The sequence below is a fragment of the Pleuronectes platessa genome, chromosome 6, assembly GCF_947347685.1.
Source record: "Pleuronectes platessa chromosome 6, fPlePla1.1, whole genome shotgun sequence".
In the NCBI taxonomy this organism is placed as follows: Eukaryota; Metazoa; Chordata; class Actinopteri; order Pleuronectiformes; family Pleuronectidae; genus Pleuronectes; species Pleuronectes platessa.
In genome coordinates, this window is record NC_070631.1 from 6,072,665 (window position 1) to 6,087,296 (window position 14,632).

General features: G+C 45.4%; 1 protein-coding gene across 1 annotated transcript; it reads left to right on the forward strand.

The window, feature by feature from the left end:
- The first annotated feature begins 284 nt into the window (after window positions 1-284).
- Window positions 285-13,445, forward strand: LOC128441905 (synaptotagmin-2). Its single transcript, XM_053424025.1, has 10 exons — window positions 285-416; window positions 4,302-4,517; window positions 4,904-5,064; window positions 9,689-9,826; window positions 10,225-10,392; window positions 10,881-11,048; window positions 11,770-11,887; window positions 12,239-12,371; window positions 12,813-12,837; window positions 13,230-13,445. Exons 2-10 carry the CDS (start codon window positions 4,322-4,324, stop codon window positions 13,443-13,445), a joined length of 1,323 nt encoding a protein of 440 aa, XP_053280000.1. The 5' UTR covers window positions 285-416; window positions 4,302-4,321.
- Window positions 13,446-14,632: the final 1,187 nt, after the last annotated feature.

Consider the following 14,632-nt stretch of genomic DNA (forward strand, 5'->3'; position numbering starts at 1 on the left):
CAAAAGTTATCATCACCTACTGATGCTACCGATAAAATGTTTGCTACAAATCACAAAGAGGAAGGTGAAGATAAGCAAAAGCTGTTATAGGGGAGGATTTGGGTCTTTAGGAAGAAGTCCCTGAATTTACCTGATGCAATATTTTCCCTTCTATTGCCTTGCCTCCATCCCTTATCGGCACGGCTTTTCCTTTGAGGGGGAGCTGCAGCCAATCCCAGCTGTCATTGGGTGATAGGGGGGTAAACCCAGCACAAGTCTATCACAGGGCTCAAATATAGACGAGCAGCATTTCACCCCTACACTCACACAGACAGGCAGTTTACAGTCTCCAGTTAACCTAACCTGCACAGGTTTGGACTGTGGAAGGAAACCAGAGAATCCACAGAACATGCAAACTGCAGGTGTCCGGTGATCAGGTTTGAACCGTGAACCTTCGCAATGCAATGCACACGTTTCTTCTGATTCTGTCTATATCAATTTCATTGTTTTTCAACCTAACAGGAACATAATCACAACAACAAAATCAATTTGAACCCTGCATGTGTTTAATAAATAAAACAAGCATGATTCAATATCCTCTCTCAGTTTCAACTGATTTGTCTTTTTCACAAATATTCAATCTGTCCGTCTCCCCCTTCATGTGACTCCTCATGGCCTTCAGAGTTTAAGAGACATATTTAACGACAGTCGATTTTCAGTTAATCTGACGTGTTAGTACGGGGGGGGGGGGGGCGAGGGTTCTGTTCCCATTTTGTTTGTGCAAAGATAAAAGTCCTTGATGCTCATCCAACTCGGAGCAGTGTGTCTAGAGATAAGCGGCGGACTACGGCCGTCCCCGCTCCGCTCTGGGCAATGGAGCTGAGCCATTTTGTTTTAGCAAATTATGATGACTCAAACACTGACAAAATGAGACTCACATTGGGAGACGGGGGTTCAAAACTCCCACAGATCTCAGTCAATCGACTATTATGTGAAATGAATATTGTATAATGAGTCGATTTTTAACTCTAATTCATCCAAGGAAGGTTTTCCTGGCAATCAACGCTCTTGTTTCAGCGATTGTCCAGCTTTGCACTTAAGACAATTACACACATTCACACCTAAAAAGCTGCTCAACAAAACCACAGTGAGTCTGATCCATTAGCCGCTGTGCAGCTCCACTGGAGCAGATGGAGGTTAAGAGCCTTGCTCAAGGGCATCTGAGTGCTGGTAATCAGCAAAGGCCAAGCTCTATTGCTTCCTCTTCCAGATTTAACCACCTGCTTCCCAGTTAAAATCCAGGCAAAAAACAAGGACTCTGACTGGGAGGTTGATGATTCAGTCCCTGAACCAACAGATTCAAGTTTCTTTTGAAAGCTCAGAGTGTGAAAAGTGCTTCTATATTGTGTATATCTAGTTATTTATGAATATGCATGTTTAGTTCTCTCTGATTTTAGCCGTACAAGCATTAAGTTTCAAAAGATGGAAATGTTGGACATGCAGTCATTCTGCACCACAATGACACATGAATCTGGCCTCATGGCAGCACTATGAAAACCATGTGGCCTGTGCAGTAGATCAGACATCATTACCTCTTTGCCTTTTTAAACTAAACCAAAGAGTTAAACGCTGTCCCATTTAAGAAACTACACAAAATATGGCTTCCAGTGACGACTAGCAGCTAGAAAACTGTTTAATACCTTGTTAATATCCTCTGAAGGTGTAAAACTACATTCTTTAAAAAGCAGTTAACATAGTTGCTTCGTCAGGAGAGAGCACTGAGCGCTTGCCGGGAAGCAGGACTAATGTCCGTAATAAAACAATACTGCAGGTCTGTGTCCTCTCTGTCCGTCCTCGCCCTCAGAGAGGAGCAGATAAAATGTTGGAGCCCATGTCCGTGAATGTTAATTTAATTGGTCTGGCTTCTCCCGATGTGAGGGACAAACAGGGCGAAACGCACATAAACCTGGAATGTACACGGAGGCTCTCAGCACTGTCCCAGAATCTAGAGTACTGTGCAGCGCAGAGCGGAGACAGTGAGGCCGGCCAGTGCTCCCTTATTGAGTGTGAGTCATTTTCTCCATAACCCGAATAAGGCACGGACATTAGCTCAGTTCACATCTCAGACTGTGATCATCAGGATGTTGGTCATTTGGAACATCCGCCTACATAACAGCAGCGAGTTTATTTAAATATACATATACAACAAGATATAATGAGCTGTAAGTATATCCTTCTCGCTGTCAGTCTTAATTTAGATATGTGACACTAAATAAACGTGGCAGCAGCTTGGACGGTTGAATGTGGGGAAATGTCTCATTTTTTTTTAGCCTGACTCTAATAAAAACCAGCGGCAGTAGAAGTCTCTTGTTGTTCTGTTCCTCGTGCTTTTTCCACTTCTCTGAATCGAGGTCTCACTCGATCACTCATGGCTCCGCTGGCAGGCTCCACTTGTTACTCTGTGATTTCTGGGGCCGATAGGAGCTCAGATTGAACGTCCACTTGGTCCCCGTGGAGGAAACTCTGTTCACTGGGGGAAAAGGCTGCTGGTCGTTTGTTGTGTTTGTTTCTCCGCTTAAACCCCCCCCCCACACACACACACACTCGACGGGCAGCATTGTCTCAGCTACATATCGAGCAGTGTCCAGACAGAACAAAGCTGTGATGAATTGATGACTGATGGTTATTCTCTCATAATGATCATCGGTAACTCATCTCAATATATTCTCCGCTGACCTCACGACCTCTGTGAAATATGTATCACACACAGAAAAACGATCAATCATTTTTATAAAATGAATTCCTGGTGCACTTCCTCAGGGGAAATGGATTGGATGTTACCGAAGGTTCCGACCTTTCCTGAGTCATGGTAAAATAAAAAAAGAGCTTTATCATAAGTTTCAGAAAATTCATCACAGCTGTTTTGGTCAGTTGTTGGTTTATGAGATTAGAGAAAGAGTCCAATGCATCAATTAACCTGATTTACTCAAACCCCCAGTTACATCAAAGTAGATCCAGTTGTTTAACCAGTTCTTAGAAACTCAGACCCACATTTGCACCAGTTTTTAGTAAAATGATAAAAAAATCTCTGTTTTATAGTTATTACAGATATTGTATTTGTGTTTTTCTCTTTTTCCTGACACTTTCTCATATGAATTTTTCACTGTTGCCTCTTCATCCTCTCTAGAACATTACTCACCCACTGGTGATGTAATCGTTCACTTGTTAAAAACCTGCTTTGCTCTTTTGGTTCCAGCTGGGAACCAACTTTTAAATTCCAAAACTAATTTATTCCTGTTTAAATCCCTGAATATATGTCATCACACACACGTATACGCCTCACACACTAGATTAACACTGAGTAATCTGGAGGGAATTATAAATGCTATACTCTCTTTTTAATTGCATTTAGTTTTTTTGATGTTCTCTCGACTCTCTGGAGAATAAATTGATTAAGATTTTCCTGCGACTGAACCTAACTACCTTGAATTTGAGACTTCTTGACTCATGCAGCCATCACTTTCCTGATTGGACTCAAAACACCTCAGTGGTAAATGTTGGAAAACCAGTTTCTGTCCGTTTGTGTCCGACTGTGTTTTTCTCTTGTGGCAGATGTTGAAGAAAACAATCGTGGCTTCTTTCTCCTCTGTTCACCAGAGGCAGAGAATATATTCCCGAATTTGTTCACGGTGCAGAAGGCTGACACGTGTCACGATGGTGTTTCTAATTACATTTATTTGTCAGATGCTTTTGCCCGGAGCGACATCCATTTTTGTCCCATTCATACTCTTTCAAAGAGCAACGCAGGGGTTCAGTGTTTTCCTCTGTGACGTAGGCGCCTGTGATCAAACCCCCAGTCGTCCATCAGCTGTCCCTCTCCACCACCACCTGAGCTGAAGCCCCCGTTTGATCCCTTTTCATAACCTGCACACGAGACTGAGATGACGCAGAGTTGAGTGCCTGTGATCAGTGCTTGATTCAGACGTCAGCCTTAAAACCACTCCAGCCGTAACAGGTGGCATTTTGCAAGTGCGCCACAAATCACTCTCTCATTTGATTGTTTTCTTTGTGCCTCGTTATGGATGTCAGACTCGTCGTGGTGCTGCATTTGTCCGTGACATGTTTTAGCCCGTGTGTCATTTTTCTCTTTCAAATGAGCCCGGATACATTGAAATTGGCTGAATGAATCAAGCCTGTAATGAGCCACTGTCAATATCTTCCACCCGAGTGGGGGTATAATGTGCGAGTGGAGGAGAAGTGGCACTCAAGGCTGGATGACTTCAGGTTTTTCAAGCAGTGTTTCTTTGTGTTGTTTTTTACAGGGGCCGTGCGTTCAGCCTAAATGACGAAGTTCAACTTGTTCAGGCATCAGACATCACCCATGGTCGCAGCTAAGCCAACCGGGGCCAGTGCCTTGACTGTGTCCCCAGCCCCCGTCGCGTCAGTCGCTGCCGACAACTCCACCGAGGCCGTCGACAAGAACGACGGCTTCGACGACATCAAGAACAAGTTCCTGAATGAAATCGACAAGATCCCACGTGAGTGCCCGACCGAACGTCAGAACTGTTCTGATCAACCAACTCTCCATCGATGTGGCTCCTGAGCAATCATTTGGGAATTAGATTTCCCCCCCCCCCGCTGCAGGCGTTGGCGGCCTCATAATGTCTTTATTCAGTATTGATCACCGGCTGCCCTTCCTAATGGCAGAGAAATCTAATTTTCATCCAATCTAATTGCTAACCCAGCACCTCTCTTACTAAATGTATTTGTCCCAGGACATGACATGGAGAAGGCTAAATGATTGGTTGGTCAAATGTCAAAGTACTTTGCTTCTTCACCTTGTGGGTGTTAGCGAAGCCGTCTATACATTGATCTGTATGCCCCCCCCCCCCCCCCCCCCCCCCCACCCCACCCCTTTCCACAGTGCCATCCTGGGCCATCATCGCCATCGCCGTGGTCGCTGCTATACTCGTCCTAACGTGCTGCTTCTGCATCGTCAAGAAATGCTGTTGCAAGAAGAAGAAGAACAAGAAGGGCAAGAAGGGGAAGGGTGACATGGGAATGAAGAACCTGAAAGGCGGAGAGGTATGTTTCACAGCAGGAGGTCGTGTCACGGCAGAGGGAGCTTACGCCCACGCAGTAAACAAAGCCAAGCAACATTAGCCTGTATATGAGGCTGTGATGTAACAGCTGTGGGACCTACAGAAAAGCTTTTCCCCCAGAATTGAAAGCAAACAGCAATGTAGAGACAGATTTGCCTCAGATATATAGAACTAGATGGGCACTTGACCTCCTCCAAGGCTAATTTACCATCTTGCCTTGTCAAAGCAGTGTTCCCCCATTAGTTATCTACACTGTAGTGGCCAAACATATTCTAATTTGTCCCGCCACAGTTTCATAATGAACAAAAATATTTTATACTAAAGTGAGCAGCGCTATCTGCAGCTCTTTGTGCTCACTATCATCCATAATGTTTTTACTGTCCACGCAGACAGTCAGACTTCATAGTTCCAGCTGCAGTTGTGCCCGCAAGTGGCATGTGATGCAGTTTTCTCTCTCATTGAGATCTGCTTACCTGTCATTTTAAATATCTGTTGCCTATGAGAGCGACTTTCCTGCTTACAAGTGCACCCCCGCTACAGCGATATAACTCTGTGGGAAAAACACAGCAAAGAAATTTAACAAAAATAAATCCCTGATCTGCCCATATCTTTCAGTCTGCACCAATATTAATCAGGGAAGTTGCTCGGACCATGTCCCCACCCCTCCACAGAGTCCCATGGAAATAGGTCCAGTAGTTTTTTGTGTACTCCAGCTAACTACCAAACAAACGCTCATGTAAACATTTCCTCTTTCACGGAGGTAACAAGCAGCATTTTAGATCTGTGATCCTCATGTTACACGTGTTAGTCAAGTCACATAGAACTATTTTAATTTTCATATCACTGGCACAGACTGTTTAACCTTTTAATGTCTTCCTAATCAAATCAAGTCTATTCCCCACAGGTATTAATTACATTCTTTATCCACCATGATTATGTTTTATATCTCTCTTCTTCTTCTTCTTCTGTTTTTTTTTAATTTTTTTTGTTATGTGATGTATTTGTCATGTTATTGTTGCTATTTCTGTCACTTGTGCTTTTCGGGATTTGAGTGGAAAATGACAGGACGCTTATCGGTTCTGCCCAACCATGACTCCCCCCCCCCCCCCCTCGCAGTCATTAAAGAGTAATTATGAAATTTTGCATTTGGCACAATGGTGTTGTTTTGGGCCCCGTAATTATAATTTTTTTTTCTTCACACGTGTGATTGATGATTTGACAAAGTACAATGAGGCTACATCTAAAACCGGAGTTGGCTTTTTCTTTTTAAAACCCATCGGCCCTGCCGCACGAGATAGGATTCTGCTAATGAGGAGGCGCCGCTGTCTGTCATTTTCCACGCTCCCTCCGGTGTAGCTGACTGCATTTGCTGTGATTACCCTTCTTTGGTGTCTGCTGTGAGTTCAATCTCTTCCTTTGTCTCTGCTCTCCTCCTTCCTGCTTTGTGTCTTATGTGTGCTCCGTGTATCTTGACTGTGGTGGACTTCTTTGCCTACGGTAGGTCTGATGGCACGCGGCACCCCTCTCTGGCCGCACTGTGTAAGCGCAGACCAGGGCAGGCGGGGAGTGGTGGTGGTGGGTGGGAGGGAGGGGGGGGCGGGGCTGGGCTTGGATTGCAATGATGATGATGATGATGATGATGATGATGATGACAATGAGTTGCTATGGCTTCCTTAGTTTTTTGCAAGCTTAGGTGCTGCGGGTGCTTGAGGAATCTTATGGGAGCGTTTAGGCTGCTTCGCCACTGAACTGATATGCCGCACCAACTGCTGTGTCTTGATATATCCAGAGATTGCAAATGTGTTTTAAACAGACAGCGACCTGTTTAAGTGTCTATGGTTTGAAATGAACGTGAAACTCATGAGCCTTTGAATGACGAGTGCACTCAGCAACTCACTAGAGATCACTAACATGCATGTGCAAGGGGTAAGCTGGATGTTTGTCAAGAAAAACTAAAAATAGCCGAGACGTAACGTAACGGAGAGCTTTTGGCACGTTTCCCCCCCGACAGGCCTCAGACAGCTGAGATCTCACAAACGACTCCTCTCCTGAGAACCACATTGACTCACGTCTGAAATTCACGAAACACGCTCCGAGTTCCTACGAGTTGAAGCTGTTTGAATCCATTGACAAAGACCAGCTTACGCCCTTGCAGTAGGTTCCATTGAATGGCCACAACTTGACTTGAGAGTAACTTTTCCTGGATGACCCATGCTGCTGACATACGAGGTGACAGTCATTGACCCCCCCGCTCTCCCTTGAAGCACTGTGGGTCTCACGGAGGAGAAATGGTGGGCCGGGATGTTTGCCCACATTTGCAGCCAATTACTGATTTCAGTCGATTCGAACAATTAAAGCTACGATCAACCGACATCTTCACTTGATGAAAACCTCAGTGCCGAGCTTGCAGCTCACCCCACTGAGGTGACCCCCCCCCCCCCCCCCCCCGGGCATCCATTCAGACGCACCACGTCTTTGTCTTTGAACCCCCACCGGAATTTGAAAAACAACTGGGAATTCTCAATGTAGCATGATCCCTCCATGGACGTGAACATTTCACCCAGAACACACGTGCAGACATTTGGGGCCTGACACAAAATAAAGACAGAGGTTAAAAAAAAATATATATATATATACTAAACTTCATAAACGATTATTCATTTACATTCTCCATCAGAGAGAAACGTGGATCCTGCATTGTGTGGCCTGGCATGCTTGAATGAAAAGCATTTACCACAATAAAGATGGAGAATGCCACGTGTAAGGAATATTGTGTGAGAATGAGTGTGTGTGAGAAAGAGAGAGAGAGAGAGAGAGAGAGAGAGATATTTTAAGCATGCACGAGGGCTTGCATGTAAGCAAATGAGAGTGGGTGCATATTTGTCGTGTATGGTACAGTATGGTATGTGTGACGGTGCGTGTATTATCTGTGTGTATGTGCGCGTGCATGCTTGTGTGTTTGTGTGTGTGTGTGTGTGTGTGTGTGCGCCCTGTTCCTCTTCCAGCTCATCAGTGAGTAGCTGGACCCTCCAGTCTTACGAAGACATCCCTGTTATTTTCAAGAAGACAGCCATAGGAAAGTAGGCCACACTGAGAGACCACGCAGCTTCACACAGTGTCCGAAATGAGACTTTACTTTAGGATTTACATCACAGCGTAAAATCCCCCCCCCCCCGCTCCATTAGTCACAAGCCTAAAAAGCAAGATGGAGGATGAGAGAGGATACGGTTCACCTTCCTCATCACACCCCGGTTTACTCAGTCAGTACGCTGCTGAACTTTAAGATAAGACATGTGTTTTTTCAAGAGATAAATATGAAGAGGAGACAAGTAAAAGCAACACAACACGGATTTGAGATATTATAAAGCCAGAGAACAATAAGCAGCACATACAGAGTAAATACACTAATGAGTGTTCGGTACGTCAGGAGGAGAGAAACAGCAAACAGTCACGTTGGCTTGAAGTCGACCTGTTTGTCAAACAGCTCGCGTTGCTGCAGGAGTCTTTACCTTTTCAGTTTAAAACAAAGCTTGAGAGCGTTCCCAGTGATTGAATCCCATCGTCAGCGTCCGTGCTCCCTGAGACGACCTGTACCGGAGACCTGCTGTACACGGGGAGGACAAAATACCAAGAACACCTTTCACTATAGTGCAATGATAAACTGCAGCTCGGTGATAGATGAAGGGTTTAACTTTGTGGGGCTTCTTTGGGAACAATATCCCATAATAATAATAATAATAATAATAACCTCCAGCCTATTTAGGTGTGACTTTGGCTCATCCGTGCTGAGGCAGTCTCTCCTCTGTGTGGGACACGTCCTCACAAATTTTTTAAGACTTTGCAGACGACTTAACGTGACTCATTAGGGGTGAGTCACACTTTGTGGATTTGTGTTGCTGCCTTTTTTGCAACAGTGAATTCCCTCAGTTTCCTGTTTTAATGCTCTAATTCCACAATTAATGGCAGCGACGCAAAGTGAGTCGCGTTAATGTGAAAAAAGCAATTCCCGGCGATAAAAGCTGAGCATCATCATTTTTATAATTGGATTGAATTAGATTGCATTTTATTTATAAGGTGTTCCTGACTTTTTTCTGTCCTCCTCCTGTATACTGACTGTTTTCTGTGTTGTTCCTCTCTCTCTCTCTCTCTCTCTCTCTCTCTCTCTCTCTCTCCCTCTCTCTCTCTGTCTCTGCACTCTCTGCACAGTAAACAGGCGTCGGCGTCTATTGAAATCACATTTTCTTCGAGATTTTTGTCGTCCAGGAGAAAATCCCCTGCCTCTGATTTTAATCCGATTACACCAGACATGTAAATGATCATGGTTAAAAAAAAATTAAATAAAAAGAAAAACAGCAAATGGTGTCACCCAAGAAATAGTGAAATCAAGTCAGGTTGCAACTGTGGTCATTGATGAGCAGATTGCACTAGTAGCAAGCGTGGTGTGAGCGGGGGTAAGTGGCAGGTAGGTGCTGTGACTCACCTGACTGCTGATGCCCTGAGGTTTGGTGTTCAGCACGACCGCCGCCTCAGAACCGTCCTCTCACGCCTCCCTCTGCCACCTGCCTCCCCTCCCCCCACGCCCCCCCCCTTCCCATCTGTCCGTGCAGAAACTACAGGACGACGATGACGAGGAAGATGACGTGGAACCCGGGCTGACTGGGGACGAGAAGGAGGAGGAGGTGAAGGAGAAGGAGAAGCTGGGGAAGCTGCAGTACTCCATTGATTACGACTTCCAGGAGAACAAGGTAAGGACTCCAGTGGAGGAGAGGTACTCCAACATTTTACTACAGTATAAGTACAAATAAATAGACATCGGGTGAGAAACGGGGTCTACTGTTGAAGTAAAAGTACCACATTAACAATTTCCTTGAGCAAAAGTAAGTAAGTACTTGCTTTTAGATATACTTCAAGTATTCAAAGTAAAAGTACATGCTCAGTGTAGCCTCCTGTGTTAGGGTTGGGGTTGGGGTCCAACTGCTTTGCTTTTCATTTTCTTCTAAGAAGGAAATGCATGTCTGTGCCTCTTTCCCCGGTTCCACCTTTTCCTCGGACTTCACTTCAGATTGAGTTGTGGTGTGAGCTTAGGAAGGGTTCCCAGTGAAGTGGGATGTAATAACACACTTCCTCCTCGCTCCCTCCTCAGCTGACTGTGGGAATCCTGCAAGCCGCCGACCTCCTCTCCATGGACAGCGGCGGCACCTCTGACCCCTACGTCAAGGTCTTCTGCCTCCCCGACAAGAAGAAGAAGTACGACACAAAGGTCCACAAGAAAACACTCAACCCCGTCTTCAATGAGACCTTTGTCTTCAAGGTAAGCCGAGGGACTGTGTGGTCGCCCTTTACTTATTACTTATTGAAACAGCATGTCCGTCTTTCTGTTCAACGTCCAGACGGGTCTTGTAAAAGGTGAACGGCTCCTCCTCTCTTTTGCTCGTTAGCTGAGTCGCTGCTGAGATTCTTTTTGTGGCCGGCAGTGATAAAAAGCAGCAGACGTAGTGAAGGTGTCTGACAAGGAGACTGTGGTGGAGAATCGAATTAGAGGAGAAGGCCACCCCCGGTGCACCCGGCCTGCTGACACAGCTTTACAAAAAGAGAAGAAACATTTCAAATGGCTTTACCTTGTCAAAGTCAGGCCGGTTCTGCTGAAGCAGCAGGTTATTAAGTCAGGACACAGGAGCTCCAGCCAAAGTCACAACCTGTTATGTTTTATGGTTAAAATCAGGGCTGACTTATTACTCATCTGCTCAGAAACTGTTAGAAATGTGTGGATGTAAATGCTCCCTGGTTACTGTCTTACAGATCCCCTTCCAGGAGATGGGCGGGAACACTCTGGTCATGGTCGTCTATGACTTTGATCGCTTCTCCAAACATGACGTCATCGGAGAGATTAAAATACCCTTGAAAAGCCTCGACCTGGCTAAGCCAATTGAGGTGTGGCGAGACCTGGACAGCGCAGATCAAGAAGAGGTAAGACACACGGAGGGCGGAGTCACAGACAGAAAACACTTTATTCTTTACGAAGCAATGACCTGGCACAAAAAATAACCGGGAGCACAAGGTGTCTCTTCAACAGTCAGGATGAAGGTCGTGATCTTTTTGGGGGTTTGTAATTCTCCCTAACTCCGCTTCCTCTGCGGTCAGGCAGTCGGTAGTTTGATGCTTTCACCATTACGCCGCCTCAGGGCATGAAGAACTGATTTTAATCGATACAACCGCTGCCTCCCCGGGGTCACCTTAAAAATAAATCACTCACTTTTGAGGTTTTTTTTTAGCTCAGACACCGACTGGATGTGCTTAGTAAATAATTCCTTCTGCTTTTTCTAAAGGAAGTTTTGGGTCGTCTTGCTCCAGGAACGATTCCCTGGGAAATTGGTAAAAATGTCAAAAAATAAATATCCTTATCTGGTAACTGCTGAACAAAGCCCAAAAAAATAAAATGAAAACTCCGGATCAGTGCCAATATGTAATTCTTCCTTGGCTCCTGTCGCATCCTTCTAAGTTTTTCGTACTTTTTGCATAATCCTGTTGACAAACAGACACGACAGGGATGAAAACAAGCTCAGGTAATAAATACAGAAAAAATAAAAAAGGGACAGTTTGTGAATCTCTGATCGCACATCAGAGAAAAAGACATCTGCTCTGTGTCAGTCGTCCTTCAACTTCCTCTCTCCTCTCCTCGCCCCCACAGCCGGAGAAGCTGGGAGACATTTGCATCTCCCTGCGCTACGTCCCCACTGCTGGAAAACTCACCATCTGTATTCTGGAGGCTAAGAACCTGAAGAAGATGGACGTGGGCGGACTGTCAGGTGCTGAGCACATCACGGAGCCGAGCATCAACCATTACACCTCATTATCACACATGCCATTATTCCCAGTGTTCCCAGTCTAACACAACCAGGCACTCTAGTCACCTTAGCGTGGGACGTGGATGCTCGCGGCGTGACTGCAGCTCTGCTCACGTGCTGACGCTGCAGTACCCACCATGCAGCAACCCACCCACCACCCCCACCCCACACCCCACCACCCCCCCCTGGCTTCAGTGCTGGCCCCATCTGTTGGTGCATTACAGCACTGCAGCCTGAGCGTGCACGTCACAGGGTTTCTCTTTTCTTCTCATCAGCTCATCGTGCCCTTTGCCCTCTCTCTCCGTCTTTCAGATCCCTACGTGAAGATCAACCTGCTGCAGAATGGAAAGAGGCTGAAGAAGAAGAAGACGACGGTGAAGAAGAACACTTTGAATCCGTACTACAACGAGTCCTTCAGCTTTGAGATTCCTATCGACAAATGCAGGTGAGCACGTGGAAATAATGCATCGAGGAGGTCACCACAGTATCCCACAGGGGGAGAGGCTCTGTTCAATCGAGAGATCTAGTAATAAAAACTAAATAATTACTTAAAAACTGCAAATGTGCAAAATCAATGTGCCATATGAAGCAAGGCCTATATATGCAAAAGGGAAAAGTTTAGACAGCAGATGATCTTTTTTAGGTAAAGGTGAGGATATGAACACAACTCAATTCTTATTTAATGTACAAAGAGGTTGTACCCTGCTGTAAATACTATAAATGGGGCAGATGCCATAATACAAACATGATATATAACCATCACCGGGGTTGAATGTACTCTAGGACTTATTTTTAAAAGACAGCATTACTTAAATCAGAGTGTTCCTAATAAACTGGACACTGATTTTTGATAATTGATTTAATTATCCCACAAATGTCACCTAAGTTATTTTGCAAAAGCTATTAAGGATGTAAAAATATTCAAATAAGAAAGACTATTCCTTATGATGCAGGATTCTCGATTTCCAATGTGTTTATTTTGGAAAATAAATCAAACATGCAAAACGCATCTAATTCATCAAATTCGATGCAACAATTCAAATCTTCCTCTTCATGGAGAGATCAGAAAGCTGGAGACGAGATCCTGCTGGAGGCTGGAGAAGTCCCACTGGCACCAGCATCTGGCCACTTTGCAGCAATCACTACAATTACTCCCTTGTTAAAACATGGGTTCCCCCGTTTTCTGTGTCTGTACTTTGGATGATTGTTATATCCATGTGTTAATTAGGACTTTATCAACCCCCCCTCCCCCCCACCCCCCGTTTTAATGCTTTTCCTCCTCGTTTTTTCCCCCCCACCCTAGAAAATCCAAGCCGTGATCACCGTGCTGGATTACGACAAGATTGGCAAGAACGACGCCATCGGGAAGATCTGGGTGGGAAGCAAGTCCACGGGGGCCGGGCTCAAACACTGGTCCGACATGCTGGCCAACCCCCGGCGTCCGATCGCCCAGTGGCATCCGCTGCAGCCGGAGGAAGAGGTGGACGCTTCCCTCGCAGCCCTGAACGCCAAGAAGTAAACCCCCGCCCCCCCCCCCCCCGCACCTCTCTTCCCCACGCATCCTCCCATCAGGCCCCACATATCAGTGTATATTCCAGAAGATCACCCTCCTCCTCCCCCCCCCCCCCCGACTTTACATCCACTCCCCCTCCCACCCTCCTCCTCTTCCTCCTCCTCCTCCTCCTCCTCCTCTCCCACTGCCACCTTTGAAAAGATCCATAGATACCATTCGACATGATGGGGAAATATAGTTTAAAAAAAAAAAAAAAGCATCATGTTATATTAGGTCGTGACAAAAGAAGACAAGTTAACAGGATGGACAGAGACTCCGTTGATTTCCTTTAAATCTATTTTTGTATTGGGGTTGTGGTTCCATTAATAAGAATACAGAGGAGACTATAGAGAGCAGGTAGAGTGCTACATGGGAATCTGGTGATAGAGGGGATAAGACATAACGTTCACTCATAGTGTTCTTCTCAGCCCTTCCCTTTAGTGACACAGTTTGCTTAGACTAGCGCTTAATAATAAAATGCTTTATACTGCCATAGGACAGAGAAATAACACAAGCAGGTCCATTCCTTCGGTGTGTCGTGCACCATGTTTCACACCTGCCAGTGATCCTACTAGATGATTCTGTTAGTTTGAAGTACATTCCTAGAGCTGGGTAGCCAGTAGGGATAAGCACATATCCGGTTACCCACGAACACACTGCCGTTTTCGATTCGTTAACACGCCACCCTTCGTCTCAGGAAAACTGAGAGGGAAAACTGAAGCTCCATGCCTTTTTTTCTAAACGGGTCGTTATTATTCTTATCTTTATTCTTCGTATTATTGTTATTATTCTAATCCTCCACTTGGACGGGAAAGAAATGTCGGGATTTTCGAAAAAACTTGACGTGACGTAAGGCTCATGACGAGTGCTACTTTATCCATGAAATGGAATAAATCAGGGGACAGGGAGGAAAGGATGGATTTTTGGTTTTAAAAGGAAATAAGCGTGTGTGTGTTGTGTGTGTGTGTGTGTGTTGTGTGTGTGTGTGTGTGTGCGAAAAAGAGGCTGCGTTTGTCGTGTGAACAACAAAAAGCGAGGAAATATCAGAGCGGGTGCAACAGAGACTGATTCCAACCACCAAACGACATGATATTTACAGAGTGTCGATCACTGCCCGCAGTCCACCACCAACCACCACCCCCTCAACCCCCCCC